The sequence below is a fragment of the Hemitrygon akajei genome, chromosome 3 (assembly GCF_048418815.1).
Source record: "Hemitrygon akajei chromosome 3, sHemAka1.3, whole genome shotgun sequence".
Taxonomy (NCBI): Eukaryota; Metazoa; Chordata; class Chondrichthyes; order Myliobatiformes; family Dasyatidae; genus Hemitrygon; species Hemitrygon akajei.
The window spans coordinates 55703543-55731364 of NC_133126.1; the positions used below are offsets into that span (position 1 = coordinate 55703543).

A 27822-nucleotide genomic window follows, 5' to 3' on the forward strand; every position below is an offset into this window, starting at 1 on the left:
TAGGCAGCCACAAAGCAAAGAAACACAATAGAATTCTTGAAAAACCCTCCTCCACCACAAACAGTCATAAGTCCATCTACGAAAATAATTTGTAACCTATAAGCCACAAATTGTTGTTGAAGAGAACAGAGTTCCTTCTTCTCCACTCTTGTTTCTTTCTTACTCTTTTGTCATTTTTGAAATGAAATTAAATATGGTCAAAGATTAAAAATGAAAGCTTTTTGAATTACAGAATGAACTCCTCATATCTAATGCTAATTTAGTTTATTTCTACCAGTACTTCCCCTTTATTGTGGTTTGGTGGTTATATAGTTAAGGTGTCATTATAAAGCTTCAAATGCTGTCTTAAATATTTTGATATTTCTATGAAAGCTGTATCTGTGGCAATTTAAAGGCGTCTTTTGTAAAGAACCCACCATCGTCGCATGAAATGATACTACTGATATATACCGTGCATAGGGGAAAATCCATCGGGAATAGAAATTTAATTTAATGCCTACTTGAAGAAATAATTTGGAAGACTCTTTATCTTCTACATAAGCACTCTCCTCTGCATCCCTCAATAACCTATTCAATCCAATCTTACTGCCAATCCTAACTGATATGGTTAAAAAGGCATATCTCAAAAAAAAGTGCAAGGCTGAGGAACAGATTGTATCCCCACTTAAATCCTAAAATTCCAGTGAAGAACATTGGACATGGATCCATAATGTCATCATACCAGGGAAAAGGAAGATATATTGGTGGGCTCAAAGTGATGAGTTTGGCTGTGGGATCCACAAAAAGTCTCCCAGAGAGAAGATCATCACCAGGGTCATTTTCAACCACTTTCGTACAGTGGAAGAGCTCCTCCCCAATTTACAATGGAGATATGATGGACATGATCTTCAACAACTTCAAGAGGAGTTCATGGAACTCAGCAACAGTCTTAATCCATGGACTTTTTCCATCTCACTAATGAAATCAGTCAATGAGAACTGTAGAATGTATCCCTCAATTTGAAGAGCAAACACGAGGAAATCTGCAGATGCTGGAAATTCAAGCAACACTCACAAAATGCTGGTGGAACACAGCAGGCCAGGCAGCATATATAAGGAGAAGCACTGTCGACGTTTCGGGTCCTGACGAATGGTCTGGGCCCGAAACGTCGACAGTGCTTCTTGTAGATGCCTGGCCTGCTGTGTTCCACCAGCATTTTGTGTGTGTTGTTCCCTCAATTTGAAATTCATCACCACCTCTCCATCTTGTGCTTGCTTTATTTATAGCAAGAAAACTTTGCTGATTAACAGTTCTACAAAGCACATCACTGAATAGCCCAACACTTTTCTGAACTGTTCTTGCTGTAACATTGCATCATATAACCTAGGAGTGGTGCTAATCCTCAAAACTAATGGGAAATTGTTCAATCTTTGTCTACTGTGTTGCAGAACCAACCTGTTGCCCTTCAACCTGCAATGTTGTTCCAAGCCAATTCAATTAGTAATCAAATAGCTAACTATAAACTAATCTCTTCTGCCTACACAATGGCCATATCCTTCCATTTTCCTCACATTCATTGCCATTATGTAAGTCTCTAATGTTTCTGCCTGTACCACCACACCAGGCAGAACATTGCAGGTACCCACCACACTGTTTAAAAAACAAAACAGACCTTGTCCCTCACATCTCCTTTGAAAATACCCCATCTCACCTTAACTGCTTGCCCTCTAGTATTAGACATTTTAACCCTTGTAAAAAGATATTATCTGTTTACTTTATCTGTGCCTCTCATAATCATATTAATCTCTATCAGATCTCCCCTCAGCCTCTGCCACTCCAGAGGGAACCCAAGTTTGTCCAACCTCTCGTTATAGCATTCTGGTGAACCATTTCTGCACTCGTACAAAAGCCTCAATATCCTTACTACAGTGTATTATGGAGCGGTCAGAACTGTATGCAATACTCCAGATGCAGTTTAACTAGAGTTTTATAAAGCTGCAATATAACTTCCTGACTTCTGAACTGAATAACTTGAGTGTTAAAGGCAAGCATGCCCTATGTCTTCTGAACCACCCTGTCAATCTGCATAATCACTTTCAGGAAGCTATGGACTTGGACCCCAAGATCCCTCTGCTCATCAACATTGTTACGCTCTTTCCCTTAGCAGTGCACTGAACCTTTGCATTGCACCTACCAAGGTGCGACACTTCATCTTTGTCTGGGTTAAACTCCATCTGCCACTTCTCTGCCCAAATCTGCACAGATGTCGATGTTTGTTTTGCATATGCTCTTGACCTTTACACAGAAGCATAGGAACCTCAAAATCTGCATATCAAAGCTGTATCAATCTACCACAATCTCCTTGACAATAAAGGTTATGGTGAGGCATTGAGAGACACAAACCATTTGGAGATACCTTGCTATAAAGGATGATGAAATTCACATTTTAGCACAGCCTATAATTGATTGAGGAAAAGCGTTTGACAGTCAAGACTAAGTCCTGATGTAAAACTTGCGGCTCCCAAGCAGCAATACAGATGAGAGTGACATTAGAAATCTGGAGTGATGAAAGCAGAAGATGGCTTAATCTCTGCTCTAAAGGAAACTAAGAGAAAATATAATAAAGGGTATTTAAAATGGTTAGAGTAGTTAATTAGATTAAATAGATAAGTTCTGTCCACACCGAAGGGATACAGGCTTGCATTGTTTGGTAAACAAATCAGAGATAATTTTGATGAATACCAGTGGGTCAGTGAACAATATTTGAAATAAGTCCATGGGTGAATATGTGGCAGATTGAATCTATAATGTGGAAAAATGTGATGTCATCCACTTTGGTAGAAAAATAAGAAAATCCTTTGTGTAAATAGTTGTGGATTGAAAAGTGCTGATATTCAAAGGAACCTGGATGTCTTTGTGTGTGAATCATTGAAAATTATAAGAAATTAGGTAAGCAAATGCTTTATAAGTAATCGAGTTGTACAGCAACAATGTCCTAATATAATGCTCTGGTGAAATTGAACCTGGAATATTGTGTACTAGTCTGGTCTCCCTAGCGGAATAAAGATCTATTTACAATAGAAGAATGCAAAGAAGATACCACAGACTGATTCCTAGAACAGAAGATTAGTTAGAAGAAGAGAGTTGAAATGAAGGGGATGATATTTTCCCTGAACCAGGGTTGCAATCTCATTCAGGGTTGAGGGAGAATATGTTTCTTCAGCAAAAGTGTAGTGAATCTTTGGAATTCATCAGCCATTCATCATTCATCATGATTTTCTAGCCATGGAATAAGTTTAGAGCTGTGGATAGATTTTTGGATATTAAGGGAATTGAGGATTATAGCTTTAGTGTTGAAAAATGTCAGAGGTTTAAAAATCAGCCATGATCTATTTGAAAAGCAGATTGTTTGTCAGTTCAAGAAAGGAGGAATTTGTTTCCCCCTCACAAGAATCATTGTCTTGGGCATAGTGGTGATTCATGAATACAATAAACAGATCACAGGCCTGCTGATAAAATCCTACGCTGTTGAACTGATCTCTTTGTGAGTACAAATTGGCCAATGATGTGTTAAGAAAACAATGAGCTTAAACAAGGGTGCTTTTTCTTCTCAGCATTTTCTTGGAGTTTCCTTTCCTCGCTCATTTTCCAACAATGTCTCTTCACATTTAACTCCCTCACAATGTTCCCTCTGCACAACAACACCCCCTCCCCACTCTGTCTCCTCAAAACCAGACCCTAATTCCGACTCTTGGAATAGACCTCATCAACCAACACCATCTCATTACAAGAGAGCCCACTTCCTCTTAAAACTGTTCTCTCTCCACTCAAACTTTACTCTTGCATTGTGCTATCCTCCCCTCACCAATAAGCCTTCCACTCTTAATGATATTTGGAGCAATGCAGTATTTCAAAGTAAATAAAAGACTACATCTACTTTAGATTATAATAGCAGAACTTAATAATGCATTTAAAAACTGTTTTGCAAGAAAAAAAGTCTTAATGCAATTTTGAAGAACAAGAAGACAATTCACTTATGGTAAAACATAAGAGGTTCTGTAGTTTTTGGAAATCCAGAGCAACACACACAAAATGCTGGAGGAACTCAGCAGGTCAGGCAGCATCTATGGAAATGAATAGACCATTGATATTTCGGGCTGACCCTTCTTCAGGACTGGAAAGGAAGGGGAAAGATGCCAGATGTTAATTTATTGATTGTTCACTTTTATTCTAGTGGGCGCTTGAAAGCATTTGGAGGCAATTTGCAGTACATGGGAATATGTTTAAAATAATGAAGCTCCATTTGTATTTATAGTTGGCTATATAAATAGTTGGGTTTGCCTTTGGGAAAGAGATAATAACTTTGAAAAATAGCACTTGTCTTCTTTTGTCATATTCTTGTATAATTACAACTATTGTGCCGTCTTAGTGACTCCAAGTGAAGTTTAAAATAACCATCAAAAGGACTTGACATTGTAGTGTTTGGAGTTAAACAAAAGCTATAGCAGAAATAAGCTGATAAGCTCTCACTACCTATTAAATGCTCCTGATGGTGTGTGTCTCAAATAACCTCTGACAACCAAGTCTAGCTCCTGGCTGCCTTGTGTGGCTTAGCTACTAAGCTTAGTGGAGCTGTTTCTACTGACAGGAGAAGGGGCAAAGGCAAGTTACTGGTGCCTTAAAACCTTTTGCTTTGGGCTAATGGGGCTTGTTAGCCATGTCTTGCAGCTCGTCTTGGAGAAGGTAATCTCTGATCTCAAACTTGCACTGCCTTACGTCTATATCCACTCACTGGGAAGGCTTTGGGAGTAAACCCCAAGGGAAGACTCCAGATCAGGAGTCCCTAAGGTAGTCCTATATTAAGTTCAGTGCTGACTGGCAACTCCTGCGGCACAGCAGGTGTCAAACTGTATTGGCCTTTGCCATTCCTTTTGGATTAATCAGCTGCATGGAGAGGGGGAGCCTGCTGCAAGGGCCAACGGTTTGTTCTCCATATCGTACTGCCCTGACTTGCATATTGTTGCAGACAGCTAGGACGCAACTTCCATAGTCAACTCTGGCCAATGGAGGGCCTCCCCAGCAAAAGTAAATACTCAATAGTAAGCAGTTGACTAGTCCCAAGTGCATACAAATTTCCTATCTCAAGGCAGCCTTTCCGCACCTTTGGGTACAACCCTCCCCAACTTCTGGATCCTCATCTGTTCCCTCTTCTAGCCTCCTGCCCCCCCCCCCCCCCCAACCACTGCGAAACCTAAGGCAGGGTCCTTAGGATTGAGGCTGATTCTTCACTATGTTTTGATCCAGTCATGCAAATAGAACATTTATAATTCTGTTAGTTATAAATAATTATCTCGTTTCTCCCTGCCAGTAGATATAAAAGCCTGATAACACATCACCAGGCTGAAGGACTACCGTAGATTCCGGATTATAAGCCGCTACTTTTTCCCCACATTTTGAACAGCTTTGAACTCTGCGGCCTTTAATCCAGAGCGGCTAATACATGGTTTTTTTTCATGCCGCCTCGTAACAGTAGACCAATAAAATTGATGAGTAGTTCACAGAGGTCCAGTGAAATTGTACGATAAATCAAGCGCACTTTCACAATTAAATTATTGTAAATCAGTCATTTGTACTCACCCTCATCAACATGGAAAATACTCGAAGAAAAGCAAGACCCGAGCGCGTCAGACCCGAGCGCATCAGACCCAATTAGACCCGATCGCGTTACGCAAGCGTCAGACCCGAGCGAAAACGCTGCTTTTAAGTTAAAGACGATCAATAACTTTTCCTGGTAGGCTGCCGTATATATATTTTTACCAGTCGCTAGGAGATATTGGAATGTTGTTCGTGCTGTTCAGTAAAAAAGTATATGCAACGTAATTTGTGTTACCGATACGTATGTATATTTAAAAGTAGCGGTGCGGCCTAAAATCCGGTGCGGCCTTTACAATTAAAAAATTGATTTTATTTCTAAAATTAGAGCCAGCGGCTTTTAATCAGGTGCGCTCTGTAGTCCGGAATCTACGGTACTTCTACCTGCTGTAATGGAACTACAGTAAGGTGGACTCTTGATCTCACAATCTACCTGGCATTGGCCTTGCTCCTTATTGTCTGCTGTGCTGCACTTTTCCTGTGAACTTTCTCTTGTACTTTCCCCTTGTACTACCTCAAAGCGTTATTGTAATGGAATGATTTGTATGGATGGCATGCAAAACAGGTTTTCACTCTATCTCAGTACATGTGACAATAGTAAGCCAATGTATCAGTTTATGTTGGTTTTGAGTTGGACAGCCATACTCTTTGCTTTATATGTTCAAGTTGTCAGCAGTGACTGTGAGCAATGACTGTTAATATTGCTGTTTGATTTTGGTCGATTTGAGTGTCTGTATTCAATTTGCCTATGATTTGAGTTATGTAAAAGCAACTTTGGGCAAATGAGGAGAACACAAAATAAACAAGGGTGTGTAGAGGTGGAAGAATATGCACATAACTCAAATAGAAAGCAGCCATGAGCAGTTTCTGAAATTGAAACATTGATTGGCTGAATATGGTTGCTGAGGGAATACTCATGGAATTGGTTACAGGTGTTCCCCCCCCCCCCCAAAGGTAGAGCGTTCCTATGAAAACTTTCTTAAGCTGAAATGGCGTAAAGCGAAGAACCATTCACTTATATGGGAAAAATTTTCGTAGAAGCAAAAATCCTCTTTGTAATGCAAAAACAGGTTACTAATGTAGGTATTTTGTAAAAGTGAAGTGGCGTAAAGCAAACATTAGTAAAGCGGGGGGCACCTGTATATGTCATTTTGGATATACCTAATCACTGAATGCAGGTGATAAAACCTAGATGGTTTAAAATGTGCTAGTTATAGAGCATTCTGATTGATAACATAGATTTCCATCATTGTATTCCATTGCTGGAATTTAAAATTCATAAGTGCCATATCTGAAAAGCCAAATTCTGCCTTGTATTGCAAGTAAGATTATGAAGCATCCATTTTAACATGAAATGCCTTCTGTTTGTCCAACAACCAAACAATAAAGGCTATTGCTCCTAAAGGGATGGTACAAACCTCCACTACTGCAGCAAATGTATTTGACAGTGGTGCAGAGGGATTACATGGACATCAGGGAGTGTGTCCCAAGATACTTGTAGAGATATAGAAGACCTGGAAGCAATTGTAGAAAGAAAGACGTTTGCTTTGTGTCATTTAAGCTCCCATCTTTTGGTGTATGATGGCTTGCAGATACTGCATAGTGGCAGTTTGCATTTGGTGGAGTTTTGAGGCTGGGATGTGTGGCTTTAGAGCTTTGGTCAGAAGCCAGAGAAATCATGGTTCTTTAAATAGCTATATTGCAGAGTAAACCTTACAAAATGAGCTGTGATCCTAATGGGAATGATGGATGACTTTGGGTAAAAAAAATGGGTCAGCGGAATAATTTTGTCCAGTATCTCCTGTATGAGACATAAAGTGCTGCAAAATGGACAGAATATGTAGCAATCGTTGTTAAGATGCGATACCTGAACATGACTGTTGGCTTAGCTGAATATCTGCATTGGAGATTTGATAGTTATGCGGAACAGTCCTCTGTGCTAAATGATTCTTTTGACATCAGATGTCCATGTAACAAATCAAAGAGAGGATGAGCATGGAAGCGGGTTCTTTGGCACTGGGATCTGAACTGACCATCGAGCACTTGTACACATGAATCCTATCCTCCTGTTCTGGCCAGGTTCTCCTGCTACCCACGTGCACTAGGGATTATTTACACGAGCCAACTAACCTACTGAACCACTTGGAACAACCCATATCGCCACAAGCTGAATGTTCCATATGGACCAGACCAGAGTTTGGTATTGAACCTGGGTGTCTGGAGCTGTTAGGCAGCAGTGCTTACCGCAGTATCTCTGTGATGTCCCCTTGAACCTGAAATGAATGTTGCTGGACTTGCTGAATGTTTCCAACTCCTCACCCCCCCCCCCCCCCCAATTCCTGTAGAGAAATGTGGGAATGGGGAGGGAGGAATGAAGCAAAGGGAGGTGGTGAGAGAACCTGTTAATAAGTTTGTTATTCAGTTATTGTCTCACAGTTCTGGAGAGTTGGATTTGACCCTGACCTCATTTTAAACAAGTAAGAAAGCAAAATTTTATCTTGTCTGTAGACAGTTAGAAGCTAAGCAAGAGTTTTCATGATTTGGTGTTGGGATTTGCCCAGGTAATCTTGGCAAGGTAATAACCAAGAGGATTCTTTGAGGGCAAAATATACATTAAACAACATATTTGATTTTGATAGGAATACTGATTATTTAAAGCCGCTGCAATCCAAAGAACATGCTGCATTATCTACTTCCAGATAAGATAGCCTGAAACTGAAAGTGCAATGCTGAGAGCGATAGCTGAATTTCCTTAGAATGCTTTTTTCCAAAAAAAGCTGGTACTCTAAACTCTCAGTTTTAGATGCACCCTTTCTACATCATATGTGGGAAATATATTCACTTTACATTCTTTTGTTGTTAGCACTTTGGTTTCTGATAATTATTACTAACTTGCAGTGGGATTTTATTTCTTTTAATGACGCTGTCACTGAACTTTGATACAGATGGTTCCTCTTTAAATTACGTAGTGATTATTGTAACTTTCACTCTATAAAATGTTGGAGCTGGCCAGATTTCAGCAAGAAATTCCTTGAGGGTTGTTTCAATTTGTTGTATGTGAAGCTAATTATTTTTTTCTCTCATTTTTGTTGTGTTTCAGTTTGAGTCATCAGCCCATAATGATAATGAAGCGTTAATAAGAATTCCAGTCATTAATAAACTGATGTTTTGTGGTTTAGGAAGTTCAGTTGAGTATATTGGGCTGATGTGATTTTGTATTTGATTTGTGTTGACTCACAAACTCAGAATCTGAATCGTAGATCCTGGATGGTATTAGTTTATAGCTATGGTGTCATTTAGAATTTTGAGCTTATCATGTTTTTGTTAATTCTGAACTTAAAGTCTAACATCTGCCTTGTGCTCCACAAACATCTCTCTGCAAATCATAATCTATACCATTGCTTTCCTGAACCTTTAGAAAATTTCCCTGGCTGTTGCCATTTCTCATGCTCCCCACAGAACAAAAGATTCTGTGGAAATTCCAACATTTCAGATAACTTCCATTACTTCATTTTTTAAAATAATAATTTGCAGTAACGTAATTATTGAAATGGTCTTCTGGTCAGGGATAGATGCTGGAGGAACTTTGCAAGTCAGACAGCGTCTATGGAGGGGAATGAACAGTTGACAGTTTTGGGCCAGAACCTTTCATTGGGACTGGATGGAAAGTTCTATTGCTACGAAAAGGCCACACTCAAGGTTGGAGGAGTAACACCTCCTAATCCATCCTCCAGCCTGATGGCATGAACATCGATTTCTCTAACTTCTGGTAATTGCTTCTCCCCTTCCCCTTCTCTCTCTTTTTTATTTCCAATTCTCTCCCCTTTCTTTTCCTCACTGGCCCATGAACACTTGGTACCTCTCTTCCTTCTGATTCTTCCATGGTCATGATCCTCTCCTATCAGATTCCTTCTTCATCCCTTTGCCTCTTCTACCTCTCACCTCTCAGCCCCTTACTTCATCCATCCACCTCGTCACCTGGTTTCACTTGCTATCTTCCAGCTTGTACTACTTCCCCGCACCCCTCCTCCCTATTTTGCCCCCTTCTTTTCCAGTCCTGATAAAGGATCTTGTCTGGAAACATTAACTGTTTATTCCCCTCCGTAGTTGTTGTCTGATTTGCTGATGTCGTCCAGCATTTGAGTGCATATCTCTGGATATCCAGCATTGGCAGAATCTCTTATGTTTATGTAGTGTTGAGGCGTTGGCTATAACTAATTAAATTAAAAGTGCTGGTCAGTCAGTGTATGAGGAAACGGAAACAGAGTTAATGTCGAAGTTTCTTTGTCAGAATTGGAAATTTAAAAAAAACAAGTTAGGTGAAGGGGGTGGATTTGGGCGTAGGGAATATCTGTGATAGAGCGAGGCCAGGGTAGTGACGAGAGAAACTGTAAAGGGGTAGATCTGGTCAATGGGGCCAGTTGTACAGAATGCATTTCTTTCTTTGTGAAAGTAAATGAGGGCAGTTGGAAAGTGAGAGTTCTAGGATAAAGCAAGGACAATAGAGAAGCAAATCAAGCTGTGACAGTTCTTCCACAATTTGGAATGCACCTTCCACATTGTTTAAAACTTGCTGAGAATTGAGAAATGAAATCATAATGTAAAAAAATCTTCTTCTTGTTCCACTACGATGGAAAGCTGCTGGCATATATATTATTGATGAGCCAACTTTTTGACTGTGCAGCTGTTCCGATCTGATTACAGGTCCCTTTGTGAACAATTCATCATCCAACTGGCCTGCCAGGATGTGATCATATCCTCTCCCTCAAATTGTCATTTTTCTAAGTTAAGTTTTGTTTCGTCATGCTGTGTGCTGTGTTGACAGATAGGAACTAGACCAGTCTAGTTTATTTCTGTCAATGATTATTTAAATTGAATTACTTTGCAGCTGTGCATTTTACTTGACATATATAGACACCAGAGTGATTATGTTAAATATATCTCAATTACCTGTAGTGAACAGTGCAGAATTTACTTGAGGATGTCCAGTAAAAATTGTGCAGAAATTGTCTTAAGAATTTTTTAAAGTAAAATGTGTTAGAATGAATAGTTAGAATGATTGCAGAACTAACGTAACACTGCATCAAGCACTATATTTTGTGGACGGTGAACTATGATTGTATTTTTTTTACTCAGTCTATTGTTTCTTTGGTGTTTTGCAGGACTCATCAGTTGTGAGTAAACAAAGAATCATGAACATGGCACCTCGAAAGCGAAGCAGTCGGGGCCTTTCCTTCATATTCTGCTGCTTTCGGGGGAGTGACCACCCAGAGATCACGTACAGGCTGAGGAATGACAGCAATTTTGCACTGCAGACGATGGAGCCTGCATTGCCCATGCCTCCACCTGAAGAACTGGATGTCATGTTCTTGGAGCTTGTGGTATGTATTTTGAATGTACACAGTCAAATTAAATAATAACCTTTCGAGATGTTAATCATCAGCAAATGTCTGTTTCTTTGAGCATTGCTGGTACTTGCGAAATCCTACTACAATTAAAATAGTAAAGGCTGCAAAATGTTTTCAGCCAGTAAACAAAGAGATACTTGTACAATTGTTTTTCTATTGTTACTAATTCACCATTATGTTTTCTTTAACAATCACATGAGGAAAGGTAAAGCTTTTGATATCAGTACTAGGATTTATATTGAGGTGATTTTGGGTCAGAGCTGGCTCCTTTTGTGAAAGGAGTTACCAAAGACAAGGAAGAAGGTGTCTAAAACTGGATGGGTGATTGAGTTATGAGTAACTTGTGTGCCCATTTTTGGTCATAAAATGTATATAAAAAAACTATGCATTTGTCATTTTATGCATATCTGCATTTAGTGTTTCAATAAAACTAGATAATCTAGCATTTTTAAATTGCAATTCTGAAGAATGTAAGATTCTCCAAAGATTGAAAATAATCTTTTTGCAATGAGCTGTAGAGCTCCTAGTAATTATTGTTTAGATACACAGAGAATAATTGACTGTTAACATATTAAACAGGGACTACTAAGTATACTTTTTTCTAAGTACATGTATGCCACCAGATACAACCCTAAGATTCATTTTTTGCGGGCATTCACAGTAACTACAAGAAACAGAATAGAAACAATGAAAGACCACCCCTGACAGGATGGACAACAGAATGTACAAAAGGCAAAAAACTATGCAAATACAAAAAGTAATAATAAATAAGCAATAAGTATCAAGAACATGAGATGAAAAACCTTTGAAAGTGAGTCCATAGTTTGTGGGAGCAGTTACGGATGAGGCAAGTCAGGTTATCACCTCTGGTTCAAGAGCCTGATGGTTGAGGGGTAATAACTGTTCCTGAACCTCTGATCTCTCAATGAGGACTGGCTTATGGACCTCCAGTCTCCTCCTCCTGAAATCAATAATCATCTCCTTGGTGTTGCTGACATTGAGTGAAAGATTGCTGTTAAGGCACCACTCAGCCAGATTTTCAGTCTCCCTCCTATATGCTGATTCGTCATCACCTTTGATTTGGCCAGTGACAGTGGTATCATCAGTGATAGAATTTAGTTCTCCCTAATTCAACCTAAATTCTATTTTTGAAATAATTGCAGGATTGCTTGTAATCTGAAAAGTATGTTTGTCAAGTTGGATGATTAAAAGATCTACTGTCCCTTGTGCTGTGTTTGAAATTGCTGTCTGGAGGGAGCTTGCAGTGGAATGCAGAGCCTCCAGTTTGGGTAGCTATTGGTTCAAAATATGGGTGCTAAGTTGGTACCGCTGCTTCAGTAAAGTGACTATATAGATTAAAAATAGACATTGTGGTTCTTTTATAGTAATCTTCAATGGGGTCAAATTCTATTTGCAAACCTCTCCAACTGCTTGTTATTATCGGTCTGCACTGAATTTATGAGTTGTGGTTTTGTGGTAGTTTCTCTTGAACGAGAGAGCAAAAGAATGCCATGTATGTGAGGCTTTTATAGAGTGAAAATTGTTCTGAAGAAAAAATTGTTAATGAAGGCTAAATGTAATGGAAAATGATGAAATTAAATTTTCGAAGTTGGAAGTAAATTTACTATCAAAGTACATGTATGTCGCTGTATACGACCCTGAGATTCACTCTCTTGCTAGCATGCAATATCTATAATAGAATAATAAGCATAATAGAATAATAGCCATAATAGAATCAGTGAAAGACCGCACCAACTTGGGTGTTCAACCAGTGTGTAACTAGGAGAAGACTGCAATTACAAAAAGAAAGTAACAATAATAATAAGTAATAAATATCGAGAATGTGAGATGAAGAGTTCTTGAAAGTGAGTCCATAGGTTGTGGGATCATGTCCATTACGGGCATGTGAAGTTGAGTGAAGCTGTCCCCTTTGATTCGAGAGACTGATGGTTGAGGGGTAATAACTGTACTTGAACCTGCTGGTGTGAGTCCTGAGGCCCTTGTACCTTAGCTGATGGCGGCATGACCTGAGTGGTGGGGGTCCCTGATGATGGATGCTGCTTTCCTTGGACAACATTTCATGTAGATGTGCACAATGGTAGCTAGGGATGGACTGGGACATATCCACTACTTTTTGTAGGATTTTCTGTTCAAGGGCATTGCTGTTTCCATACCAGGCTGTGATGCAGTGAATATACTCTCCACCACACATCTTTAGAAGTTTGTCAAAGATTTAGATGTCATGCTGAATCTTCGCAAGCTCCTAAGGAAGTAGAGGCACTGGCATGCTTTCTTCGTAATTGTACTTATGGGCTGGGTCTTGGACAGGGCTTCTGAAATAATAACACTGAGGAACTAAAGGTTGCTGACCCTCTTCACCTCTGATCCTCAGATGAGGACAGGCTCCTGGGCCTCCGGTTTCCTCTTCCTGAAGACAATAAACATCCCCTTGGTTTTGCTGCCATTGAGTAAGAGGTTATTGTTGTGGCACCACTTAGCCAGATTTTCAATCCCCCTTTTCACCACCTTTGATTCAGCCTGCGACAGTGTACGACATAGGAGTTGTGCTTAGCCACACAGTCATGAGTGTAAAGCAAGTACATCAGGGAGTTAAGCACACAGCCCTGTGTGCACCTGTGCTGATGGAGATTGTGGAAGAGATGTTTTTGCCATTTCACACTGACTGGGGTTTACAAGTGAGGAAATCGAAGATCCAATTGCTCAAGGAGGTATTGAGGCCAATGCCTTCAAGCTTATTGATTAGTTTTGAGGGGGTGATAGTATTGAATGCCAAGCTGTAGTTGATGAAGAGCATTCTGATATATGCATCTCTGCTGTCCAGATGTTCCAGGGTTGAGTGAAGAGCCAATGAGTTAACATTGGTGGCCCTATTGTGACAGTTGGTAAATTGGAATAGATCCAAATCGCTTCTCAGGCAGGAGTTGATGTGTTTCATCACCAATCTCAAAACACTTCAATGTGTATGTGGGTGCGACTGGATTGTAGTCATTGAAACATTTTACCATGTTCTTCTTGGGCTCTGGTATAAGTGAAGCCTGTTTGAAGCAGATGCGTATCTCGGACTGCTGAAGCAAGAGGTTATAGATCTCAGTGAATGCTCTAGCCCATATATGTCAAACTCATTTTAGGTCACGGGCCGGATTGAGCAAAATGCAGCTTCATGCGGGCCGGATCAGTCGGATGTGTACGAACGCAGCTTTCGTTGCCTCCGTTTTTTCAGCCTGCTCTCATGTGTCTCAGTCTCTGCTATAACTACAAAATGTTTCACTTTACAAATTCCGTTTCTTATGAAGAAGACTGCCGAGCAAGACTGCCGAATAAACACTAAAAACCCTGAAAACCTGGTACCTGAATAAACTCAGCATTAGCCATATCATACGCCATAGGCGCTTCGATTACTGGGGCCAGCTTTAATAGTAATTAGATATTATCTCGCGGGCCAAAGATAATTCCACCGCGGGCCGGATTTGGCCCGCGGGCCTTGAGTTTGACATATATGCTCTAGCCAGTTGTTCAGCATGGGTTTTTAGCACTTGGCTAGATACCCCATTTGGGCTGGATGCTCTTTGTGGGTTTACCGACCTGAAGGCCGCTTGAATGTCGTCCTCAGAGACTGAAAATCACAAGGTGATTGAGGGCTCTGGCTGCTCATTATGGTTCTTCCACGTTTGAAAGTCAAAGCTAGCTTAGAAAGCATTGAGCTCATCTGGAATGTGAAGCCTTGTTGTCACCTATGTCGCTTGATTTTACTTTACAAGAGGTAATAGTATTCAAGCCCTGTCACAACTGTCGCGCTTTCTTAGTTGATTTGCGTTTTGTCCGGAATTGCCACTTTGGTCACCAGACTTGAAAGTCTGTGATCTGGCCCTCAGCAGATTGTGGGCCTCATTGTTCATCCAGGTCTTCTGGTTGTTGAAGGCTGACTGACTGATTTTGTGGGGACACACTCGTGTTTTAGTAAAGTTGTGACAACCATGATGTATTCATTCAGATCTACAGATGAGCCTTTGAACACAGCTCAGTACATTGACTCAAAGCAATCTGCTCCTCTGTCTTTTGCGACCACCTCTTTGTTGTCCTGACCTCTGGAGATTTGCTCTTTAGTCTCTGCCAATATGCAGGAAGGAGAAGGACAACCAAGTGATCAGATTTACAGAAATGTGGCCTAGGCATGGAACGAGTCTTAGTATAATAGTGATCTAGTTTGCTGGGACCTCTGGTACTACAAGTTGTATGCTGATGGTAATTAGGCAGGCTTTTCTTCAAATAAGCCTGGTTAAAGTCTCCGACTATGATTTGCAATGCGTTGTGTTGGACTGGTTCTTGTTTGGAGACGGCACCATGCAGTATCTCAGGCTTTGGACTATAGTTGGCCGCTGGTGGTATGTAAACTGTGGTCAGGATTACGGAGAACTCCCTAGGTAAATAAAATGGACAGTAGCACCATTGAGAGTTTATCATGAAGCACGTACCTCCAGCTTTTGCCTTTTCTGAATCTTCATTTTTAAAGTTTGGTGGAGATGAAAACCCTACATATACAATAAAACTGTATGGCGTAGGTTTGCTGGGTTAGGGAACGCTACTTTTGTCAATATTGGGAATAAATAAGAGGAAAAATTAAATCTAGAATTTTTGCTACATTGTAGAATAAACCATTCACTGTATTAAAATGGGAATACAAAATGAATCCAGGTTTTCTCCATATGCATCCCATATTGTAAAGTTGGGGAAGGCAAAATTTTACAATCCAGCCCAACAATTGAAATTAATGGAAAGCCTACCTGCACAAACATAATGAAATAATTCTTCCTAAGCGGCCTCATAGGGTCGTGTGTGCTATAATCAGAACTCCTAGTTGTTGCAATTTGGAGAATCATCAACAAATTGGCACCATGTGCTGCAAGTAACAAACATTCATTAATAAATATGAATGCGATATGTTTTACTTTGGGAAGACAAACCAGGGTAGGACTTGCATAGTGAATGGTAGGGCACTGAGTGCAGTTGGACAGAGGGATCTGGGCATATCGTAATTCCTTAAAAGTGGTGTCACAGGTAGATAGGGTTGTAAAGAAAGCTTTTGGCATATTTGCCTTTACAAATCAAAGTGTTGAGTACAGAAATTGGGGTGATATATTGAAGTTGTACAAGACGGTGAGGCCCAATTTGGAGTATTGTGTGCAGTTCTGCGCTCCTACCTACAAGAAAGATGTCAGTAGGATGGAAAGTGGACAGAAAAAATTTACAAGGATGTTGCTGGGTCTTGAGGACCCAAGTTATAGGGAAAAAGTTAAATGGGTGAGAACTTTATTCCCCTAAGCATTGGAGAATGAGGGGAGATTTGATAGGTGTATATCAAATTATGAGTGGTAAATGCAAGCAGGCTTTTTTCACTGAGGTTGGGTGAGACTAGATCTAGAGGTCTTGAGTTAAGCGTGAAAGGTGAAATGTTTAAGCGGAATATAGGAAGCAACTTCTTCACTCGGTGTGTGGTAATAGTGTGGAAAAAGCTTCCAGCAGAAGTGGTGGATGCTGGTTCAATTCCAACGTTTAAGAATTTTGGATAAGTATATGGATGAGAGGGCTATAGTGCAGGTAGATGGGATTAGGCAGAATAATAGTTTAGAATGGATTGGATGGGCCAAAGAATTTGTTTTTGTGCTTTAGTGTTCCGTGGCACTCTGTAACTCTAATAATTATAGCTCATGCATTGCATATTTCTATAACTACAAAAATTTATTTTGATCAGTCTTCCATAATAAACCAGTTGAAAGCAATAGTTCAACACTAGAAAAGGGGCAATAATTGTGACATTGTAGGCACTAATAAAATGCAAGTTTCTACTGAATGTCTGAAGATAGTTTTTTTTTAAAAAAACAACTAATTATCTGAGTACTTGTAAACAAATATTATAACAAGTTGGGATAGAGATCTTTCATCACAGCTGTTAAAATGAACACCTTTCTGAAATAATTGGAATCCATCTGTTTGTAAAGCAGGTTCAGATTTTGTTTTGACTTCAAGCATACACTTTTATTGGTGAGGCTTCTGTTATAAACGTTACCCATTCTTGGTGTGGAATTATTTCTTTCAAGTGGTTTATGATGACAGACTGATCGTCATAATTTCCTGTAGCTTGCCTTGTAGCAGAAATTAGATAATGTTTGATTTGAAATAAGTGATGCTATTTTGCAATTGTCAAAACTGCATCAAGAAGGAGTTTTGTTGAATGTGGTCTTTTATCTTTAGCTGTTTTAAATGTTGCAGCTAAAGAAACATTAAAGGTGGCTTGGAACTGCATTTTTCACTCTACAGTTTTTACATGTGTAAATCAGAATCGGTTTGTTGCTGATTGCAAGCTGGACTTCGAAATAATGAGAACAGTCACTTTTAACGTGATTGTGGGTTGAAATTTGGCAGAATGACAAGGGCAAAAATAAAGTGCTGGAGGTACTCTGTGGATCAGGCAGCATCTGTGAAGGCAAAGGGATGTTCAGTTTGTTTTGTTAACTTGGAAACCGGGCTCCAATGGAAGCTCTCAGGAACTGTGAAATGTCTGTCATGATCTTTTGACTTAATTATACTGATACATTACATTCAAAAATCCACTGAATAAATAAAAGCACATAGCTCTTTATAAGCTCCTTTAGTATAGGCTTAGAATGTATAGCTTGCTTTTGACATCGGTTCAGGAGAAGCTTGCTGGTGAGGTATTCTTAATGGCCAGCTTATCTGTAACCTCTAAATGCTGCTCATTGCTGGATTCAGCACTGCCTCCTCAGTTTTATACTGCCCATGAATGGGATACCTGATTGCCCTACGGGGTTGAAAAGATGAGTGGTAAGAACCTGACCTGGCCTGTTCTTGATCTGTAGCGTTAACTCTGTTCTTTTCCCACAAATGAAACTGGAACAACGTAGATAGATAGATACTTTATAGATCCCAAAGGAAATTACAGTGCTGCCAACACTCTCATTTTTCTTCAGTGTTTCCAGCAAATAAAGCAGAAATCAAAAACTTATTTTCTTTAACTTTTTTTAACATTGAAATCACTTGGATATATTTTTGATAAAACATTAATTTCTATTGTATGCTTTTAATTATCTAAATTGATTTTTAAATACAGTGCCTTCTGGTTAATTGGGCCATTGGTTAAATGGGGCAGCTGCTTATTTGGGCGGACTTTTAAAGAACAAAAACTAATTGAGAAAATAGCTGGGATTCCCATCATTTATTTGGATGCTACACCACTTTATTGGGACAGGAGACTGTTGCGGAGCAGTTTCTACCTAGCATCAAACATGTGCACTTGTGTGGCCATGAGACATTATACCGTGCTTAGAGTGAAGTTTCTAAATAGCATCAGTACACACGCTTGCATTCAAAAAGGAGTAACTTTTGTCACTGAACATTGATGAGAAATGAGCTGTAAGACAATTCAGAACTGTTTTGTTCACTGCTGTTTCAAGTATTCAGGCTTGGGGATGCCAGAAATGGCCAGGAGTGAAAATCAAAATGATTTCACTACTTCAACAATTAGTGACTACGAAGAATTTGAAGGTATTGACAGTCATCTTGAGTATTACAATGGAAATGAAGATTTGGAGGATGCAATCGTCAATAAGAAAGCAGTCAATTATCTACACTAGGTGTTTGCGCTATTTTTATTCATTTTCAGTCAATCAGAAGAATGTGGTAGATAAATTCCTCCGTTCGGTAACTATTAGGAACGTACACAGCTTTTTAATACTGTAGTATTTTTGATGGCGGAATTTGTTATGTATTTCATTAAATACGTAAGTTGTAACTCAGTTAAATGGCAGTTTGTCTTTTTTTATATATCTTTTTAACTATTTCCATGAAACTTTGCCTAATTAGGCCAGCCACTTAATTGGGCCAAAATGTACTGGTTCCATTGTGTCCCAATCAACCAGAATGCACTGTATCTGATTGCCTTGGACACTCAAAAGCAGTTCAATGGTCTTGACAGCAGCAGACTGCTTAAGTCATCATAGTGAATCAGAAACCTCAGGAATCTACCATGTGAGGTCAAATGATGACGTGGTAGCGTGATGACGTATGCCATTCACGTACTTTTACATCTAACTTGTGATAAGTTACTTAAACCACAAGGAATGTTTAATCAAACAGTATATTCACACATTCAATGATTCTGGAACGGCTTCTTCCCCTCTGCTATCCAATTCCTAAATGGACATTGAACCCTTGGACACTACCTCACTTTTTAAATATATATTTATTTCTTTTGTTTGCACAATTTTTAATCTATACTCTATATATATACATACTGTTTGCTTTTCTCCTTCTATATTATGTATTGCATTGAACTGCTGCTGCTAAGTTAACAAATTTCACGACACATGCCGGTGATAATAAATCTGATTCTGACAATATTACTTAAATATTATTGAAATGTTAAAAACACAAGGTCCTCCCTGTTTAACTATAAATTCCAATTGAATGCATCTCAACTTGTGTACATAGTATACTATATGATATAACTACTATACAGAAATCTGCAGCAAAGTCGATTTTAACTTTCCCATTCAGGCCTGAAGGTTAAATTGGTATGATGGATTTCTTACTCTTGTGGGATAACATCTTTCCTTACAGGGGGATCATTCTGCTTGACAGGTGAGACTTGTGACTCTGAAACAATCTCAGGTTCTGGGACTTCCTCCGTAGTGGTTGTAGGAGTTGACTCTGGGACTGAGAAGCATTGTTCTTATAGCTGTGGATACCATTCTTCTCTAATAATTGACTCTGCTCTCCTCAACTGATTGATGTGCCGTCTCCAGATGACATCAGATGCAATCTCCACTAGGTAGGAGAGTGGTCCAGTTTTGTTCTTATTCTTTCTGAGTACCCAGTTTTGATCAGCTGTGTAGTCCCTCGCCAGGATTGCTTGTCCAGGAGTGAAATATCTAGCCTCCCTGTTTGATGAGCCCTCAGTTTGTCTCAGCTGTTTGTCCTGCATACTCCTCCTGAGATTGAGTTTGAAGAGATACAAACATGAGTGCAAGGAATAACCCGGGAACAGCATAGTTAGTGAGTCATTGGTTGTGGTGTGTGCTGCAAGGAGGAAATTGGCAAGCTTCGGATTCAGTATCAGTTCTGCTGACAACACTTGCACTGTCTTCTTTAGACTCTGAACAAACCTTTTTGCCAAGCCATTTGTAGCTGGCTCGTATGGTGTAGATGTAATATGTCTCATTCCATTCATTTTCAGGAATGACTGAAATTGTTCTGCAACAAACTCTTGTCCATTGTTACTGACTAAATGTCCTGAACACCAGTCCTTGAGAAGAGTCTTCCCAACACATCAAGACATTGCAGTGGATGTGGAGGCTGTTGGAAATACTCTGGGCACTTTGTAGCTACATCCACTACTACCAGTAAATCTATGCCCATGAATGGTCCGGCAAAATCCACACAACTCCTCTGCTAGAACAATGCAGACCATTCTCTGGGATGGAGACGTGCTGCTCCTCTCACCTTCTGGATGTTTTGGCATCCTGAACAGTTCATGGCAAGCTGCTCGATCTGCTGATCTATCCCAGGTCACCAGTCAAAGCTTCAAGCCAACACATTAATCTTAATCACACCGAGATGACCGGCATGTAGCTTCTCAAACACTTTAACTCTTAGCTAAAGTGGTACAACAACTCTCAATTCCCGCACAAAGTTATTCCCATCAAGTGCAAGTTCAACCTGGCACGAGTAAAAAGGGGGAACTGGGTTTTCTGCTACCCATTCCAGCCATTTTGGGCGGCCATGTAGACCTGAGACAGTGTAGGGTCTTTTCCGGTTTCCCTTTGGATCATCTTTGCCGTAATAGGGAGACTTCCGATTTGCATTGGGGGAATAAGTCAAGAGGAGTGACCTCTTTTGTAAATGTTTTAGTTTCTTCCTTTTTCAAGGGTAAATGGGAGAATCTATCAACATTTCCATGATTAGTTGTCCTCTTGAATTCTTCTGAATGTGCCCCGCTAGAAACAGAGCCCATCTCTGCATTCGTACTGCTGCTAGTGGAACACTCTTCCATGGATTGAAAATTGGCATTAGTGGTTGATGATTGGTAATGAGGATAAACTCTCTCCTATACAAGTACTGGTTGAAATATTTTACACCAGAACTAGACTCAAGGCTTCTTTGTCAGTCTGTACGTACTTTTTCTCTGCAGTCGTAAAATAACGTGATGCAAAGGCTATGGGGAGTTCATTTCCATCACTCTTACTGTGTGACATGACTGCACCTATAAGGTGAGATGTCACAGGTAAGATTTCCTGGATGACATTACTAATACTGTGTGAGTACGGTGTCCTACATCACCATTTTGTTTGTCTTTTGGATAGTTACCTCACATTTCTTACTGATCTATAGTAATGAGTGCAAGTGGTAAGAGCCCAGTAGCCAGAATTAGCAGGAACCTGTTACAGTAGTTGAGAAATCTAAAAAAGGTCTGCAACTGTGACATGCATCTTGGCCTTGGGATATCTACTACTGCTTTAATTTTCACAGCACACTTCTGTAATCCTTATGCATGAATTGTGTGACCACAGTAAGTGATGCTTGTTTTAAAGAAACCACACTTGTCAGGTCGAGCTCTGAGCCCATAATATTCTAATATTTTTAACACTATTGAGATTTTGGAGATGTTCCTTGTTACTCTTACCAGTGGCAATGATGTCATCCAGGTAACACTGAGTGCCTGGGCAGCCTTGCAGCACCTGGTCCTTGGCTTTCTGCTGGAGTACAGGTGTAGATGCTACTACAAAAATAAGCCTTATTATAGCAATAAAGCCCTTTGTGAGTGTTAATGGTGAGAAACACTTTGGACTCTTCTTCCATCTCCAACTGTAGATGGACTTCAGCTAAGTCCACTTTGATGAAGTGTTTCCCTCCAGAAAGGTTTGCAGTGATATCCTCTATCCTAGGCAGAAGGCATTAATCTACTTTCAGAGCTGGTTTGATGGTGACCTTAAAGTCGCAACAGATCCTGACCAGACCTATTGTTCTTGGCTACTCGGACCACTGGCATTGCCCATGGGCTCCACTCATGCTTGGAAAGAATTCCTTCAACCTCCATGAGATCGACCTCACTGGCTACTATATGACGGATGGTATAAGGAATTGGATGGACTTTGTAAAACTTTGGTGTGACATTTTCATTTAACACTATCTCACCCTTGATATGTTTGAGTTTTCTAATGCCATCCTTGAACACTGCTGTGGCATCACCCACAGCAGTGCCTTTCTTAATTCATTGTAATTTGACTGTATTACAGGGGATGTGGAACGCTAATGGTGGATGGATCACAAGTCAAATTGTTGTCTCAGCCATTCACGTCCCCACAATGCTGACTTTTTTCCACATACAATCCCAATGTGGCTTGTTGGCTGTTGTATTTCACTGTTATAAATGTCATTCCCATAGGGGTTATCTTTTCTCCAGTGTAAGTTCTTAGTTGGATATTTGCAGGGTTCAGTTCAATATCTTTGAAATGCCATTCAGACTCATTTTGTGGAATGACTGCAATTATCAATTCCATTTTAATTAATTTGCTGTTCACTTTTGGTGTAAGCCATATTGCTTGTCTCTTATTAGTTTTCACACTAAGTCCTGTGTCACTCTCATCAACAGCATATTGAATAGTCCTGTTTTTAAAACTGCAGCTTGACTTTTTATCTTTTTTTCTTCCCGTGCAGTCCAATTACAGTTTTGTCTGCCCAGCATGCTCTTTGCATATGTCCTACTTTGTTGCATTTGCAAGTTTCGCATTTAATCCTACAGTGGTCTGGTATATGTGAGCCCCTACCACAATGGTAGCACCACACACAAAATGCTGGTGGAACACAGCAGGCCAGGCAGCGTCTATAGGAAGAAGCACAGTCGACGTTTTGGGCGGAGACCCTTTCTCAGGACAATGGTAGCACAATTTGTTCAGCGAGGCTGTTTTCTATTTAGACGTCGTAATTTTGCTCATGCTTGACTGCAACTTCTCTTTCTGCTGTTTCCACGGAAACAATGATTTTAACTGCTCTTTTAAATGCAAGTTGTGCTTCAGTTAGGAGCCATTTTTGAATTTTTTTTGTAAGATTCCACAAACGTAAATAATCTGAGAGCATTATTTTACCCATCACTGAACTGACAATGCTCAGACCTCATTTCAGCTGCGTACACTGAAATGGACTCCCCTCCCTTTTGATTCTACTTATGAAACCTAAAGCATTCTCCAATCAACAATGGCTTCTGTTCTAAATGTTCTGGCATTACTTTCAGCAAAGCTCATTTAGGCTGGCTTGGTTGGACCAGTCAAACTTCTAAGCAAACTGTACGCCTCATAATCCAATGCACTTAGTAAAACTGGCAGTCGCTTCTCATTAGCTATTCCATTTGCTTTAAAATACTGCTTAATTCACTCAGTATGTAATATCCAGGTTTTTTTTCCGTGCAATCAAATGCATCTACATTCCCATGAAGCCAGCCATTTCTGTGTTTGTTTATGATTATTATCACCTGATACTCACTAACTATGAAACAGTGAATTAGTCTATCCTTTGCCTTTCTTTTAACACTTGACTGCCTTACTGCGCTTCAACAGGTAGGTAGTTGTCTTGGGTTCATTTATAACTTCGTTGTCATCACTGTTATGTTTTCTAACTCCAAAACAAAAACCTATTGAAAGAAAGAAGGTGGAAGTCTGGGAGAAAGTTTGTGTTTTGTTTTTACTTTAAGCGAGGCCTATACTTATGACCTGGGGGTGTGATGACATAAATCATGCACTTATTTTTACGTATAACCCATAATAAATTATGCAAACAACAAAGAATGCTTAATCAAACAATATACATATTTGTATTTCGCAAATGTTATTGAAATATTAGATACCAACAGAAAGGAAGGGGGAAGAAGCCACAATACGAAGGTAGGGGAGGGGAAGGAGTACAAGCTGGCAGGTGATAGGCCCTACGTCATTTCTTCATTCCTCTCCATAGATGCTGCCTGACCTGCTGAATTCCTCCAGCAGTTTGTGTTTGTTGCTCTGGATATCAAACATCTGCAGAATCTCTCATGATTTTTTTTTAGTGTTTTTCTATTCACCTGCTGACTGTGGAAAGCGGCCAGTGAGTGAGTGGGCCAGTGAAGGAGTGGAGATTTGAGGCTTTGACTCGAGAGATTCTGGCAGTTTTGGCCGTTGGACTATGCAGTCAAGTCAATCAAGATTTGAATAGCTCAGCAGAAAGCTGTTGATTAGACAATCAAGATTTGAATAGCTCAGACTCAGCAGAAAGCAGCTGATTGGGCACTCGAGGTCAGGTGACCAAGCAGTTTGAAAAGCTCAAACAAATAAATAGAGGGGTAGCTCAAGCGGAGCGGCCAGTGAGTGAGTGGGCCAGTGAAGGAGTGGAGATTTGAGGCTTTGACTCGAGAGGCTTCGAGGAGAAGAGGCGGCGGACAAGCTTGTTCCCAGTTAATCTTTACAGTGCCTCCTGAGATGGTGATGTGCCTCTCCCGTGAGATGTGGCAGTCTTCGGGGAGCTCCCCTCTCCCGCAGAGTTACATCTGCCAGAAGTACTTGTGGCTGGGTGATCTGGAAGACCGTGTGAGGAATCTGGAGCAGCAACTGGATGACCTTTGACTCATAAGGGAGAATGAGGCAGTCATAGATGAGAACTACAGGGAGGTAGTCACACCTAGGCTGCCGGAAGCAGGTCATTGGGTGACAGTCCGAGGGGGGAAGCGAAGGAGAGTAGACAGGTAGTACAGTGCACCCCTGTAGCCATTCCCCTGAATAATAAGTTTACCGTCCTGGATGCTTTTGGTGAGGACGACCGACCAGGTGTGAGACACGGTGGCAGGGCCTCTGCCACTGAGTCTGGCCCTGTGGTGCAGAAGGATGGGACGGAGAAGAGGAGAGCTGTCATCATTGGAGACTCTATAGTCAGGGGAGCAGACAAGAGATTTTGTGGATGTGAGAAGGAAACCCGCATGGTTTGTTGCTTCTTGGGTGCCAGGGTCCGGGATGTCTCTGACCAGGTGCATGACAGCCTGGTACGAGAGGGAAAGCAACCAGAAGTTGTGGTACGTGTTGGTACCAATGACATAGGCAGGAAGAGGTCCTGAAGTGTGAGTTTCGGGAAATAGGCAGAAGGCTGAAGAACAGGACCTCAAGGGTGTCGTGCTCAGGATTGCTGCCAGTACTCCGTGATAGTGATGGTAAGAATTGGAGGAGATGGCAGTTGAATGCGTGGCTGAGGAGTTGGTGCAGGGGGTAGGGTTTTAGATTTTTGGATCATTGGGATCTCTTCTGGGGAAGGTGGGACCTGTACAGATTGGATGGGTTGCACCTGAACTCGAGGGGGAGCAATATCCTTGCTGTAGATTTGCTAGCATGGTTTGGGAGGGTTTAAACTAATTTCCAAGGGGGATGGGGCCCGGAGCGATAGAGCAGTGAAAGAAGTGCATGGAGTAAAGCCAGATCTAACATATATAGAGGCTTTGAGGAAAGAGAAACAGAATAAAGGGTGTAGAGGTAGTAAGGTAGAAGGGCTAAAGTGTGTGTACTTCAATGCAAGAAGCATCAGGAACAAAGGTGATGAACTGAGAGCTTGGATACATACATGGAATTATGATGTAGTGGCCATTATGGAGACTTGGCTGGCACCAGGGCAGGAATGGATTCTCAATATTCCTGGATTTCAGTGCTTTAAAAGGGATAGAGAGGGGGAAAAGGGGAGGAGGGGTGGCATTACGGGTCAGGGATACTATTACAGCTGCAGAAAGGGTGGGTATTGTAGCAGGATCCTCTTTTGAGTCAGTATGTGTGGAAATCAGGAACAGGAAGGGAGCAGTTACTCTACTGAGGGTATTCAGTAGGCCCCCTGTTGCAGCAGAGATACTGAGGAGCAGATTGGGAGGCAGATTTTGGAAAGGTGCAAAAATAACAGGGTTGTTATCATGGGTGACTTTAACTTCCCTGATATTGATTGGCACTTGATTAGTTCCAAGGGTTTAGATGGGGCAGAGTTTGTTAAGTGTGTCCAGGATGGATTCCTGTCACAGTATGTTGACAGGCCGACTAGGGGGAATGCCATACTAGATCTAGTATTAGGTAACGACCAGGGTCAGGTCACAGATCAGTCAGTGGGTGAGCATCTGGGGGACAGTGATCACCGCTCACTGACCTTTAGTATTATCATGGAAAAGGATAGAATCAGAGAGGGCAGGAAAATTTTAATTGGGGAAGAGCAAATTATGAGGCCATTAGGCTAGAACTTGCGGGTGTGAATTGGGATGATGATTTTGCAGGGAAATGTACTATGGACATGTGGTCGATGTTTAAGGATCTCTTGCAGGATGTTAGGGATAAATTTGTCCTGGTGAGGAAGATAAAGAATGGTAGGGTGAAGGAACCATGGGTGACAAGTGAAGTGGAAAATCTAGTCGGGTGGAAGAAGGCAGCATACATGAGGTTTAGGAAGCAAGGATCAGATGGGTCTATTGAGGAATATAGGGTAGCAAGAAAGGAGCTTAAGAGGGGGCTGAGAAGAGCAAGAGGGGGGCATGAGAAGGCCTTGGCGAGTAAGGTAATGAAAAACCCCAAGGCATTCTTCAATTTTGTGAAGAACAAAAGGATGTCAGGAGTGAAGGTAGGATCGATTAGAGATAAAGGTGGGAAGATGAGCCTGGAGGTTGTGGAAGTGAGCGAGGTCCTCAATGAATACTCTTTGATATTCACCAATGAGAGGGAACTTGATGACGGTGAGGACAATATGAGTGAGGTTGATGTTCTGGAGCATGTTGATATTAAGGGAGAGGAGGTGTTGGAGTTGTTAAAATACATTAGGATGGATAAGTCCCCGGGGCCTGACAGAATATTCCCCAGGCTGCTCCATGAGGCAAGGGAAGAGATTGCTGAGCCTCTGGCTAGGATCTTTATGTCCTCGTTGTCTACGGGAATGGTACCGGAGGATTGGAGGGTGGTGAATGTTGTCCCCTTGTTCAAAAAAGGTAGTAGGGATAGTCCGGGTAATTATAGACCAGTGAGCCTTACGTCTGTGGTGGGAAAGCTGTTGGAAAAGATTCTTAGAGATAGGATCTATGGGCATTTAGAGAATCATGGTCTGATCAGGGACAGTCAGCATGGCTTTGTGAAGGGCAGATTGTGCCTAACAAGCCTGATAGAGTTCTTTGAGGAGGTGACCAGGCATATAGATGAGGGTAGTGCAGTGGATGTGATCTACATGGATTTTAGTAAGGCATTTGACAAGGTTCCACACGGTAGGCTTATTCAGAAGGTCAGAAGGCATGGGATCCAGGGAAGTTTGGCCAGGTGGACTCAGAATTGGCTTGCCTGCAGAAGGCAGAAGGTTGTGGTGGAGAGAGTACATTCAGATTGGAGGGTTGTAACTAGTGGTGTCCCTCTGTTCTGTTCTGGGACCTCTACTTTTTGTGATTTTTTGTGGTGTTTTTTGTGGTGTCCCTCTGTTCTGTTCTGGGACCTCTACTTTTTGTGATTTTTATTAACTACCTGGATGTGGGGGTAGAAGGGTGGGTTGGCAAGTTTGCAGACGACACAAAGGTTGGTGGCGTTGTAGATAATGTAGAGGATTGTCGAAGATTGCAGAGAGACAATGATAGGATGTGGAAGTGGGCTGAGAAGTGGCAGATGGAGTTCAACCTGGAGAAGTGTGAGGTGGTACACTTTGGAAGGACAAACTCCAAGTCAGAGTACAA

General features: G+C 40.9%; 1 protein-coding gene across 1 annotated transcript in view; it reads left to right on the forward strand.

Annotated features, from left to right (window-relative positions):
* daam1a (dishevelled associated activator of morphogenesis 1a) overlaps positions 1-27822 on the forward strand; it is a 170163-nt gene that overhangs the window by 36086 nt on the left and 106255 nt on the right. The window contains exon 4 of the mRNA XM_073039945.1: positions 10794-11012. Coding sequence (XP_072896046.1) covers positions 10824-11012 — 189 coding nt within the window. The 5' untranslated portion in view covers positions 10794-10823. The remainder of the gene's footprint in view (positions 1-10793; positions 11013-27822) is intronic.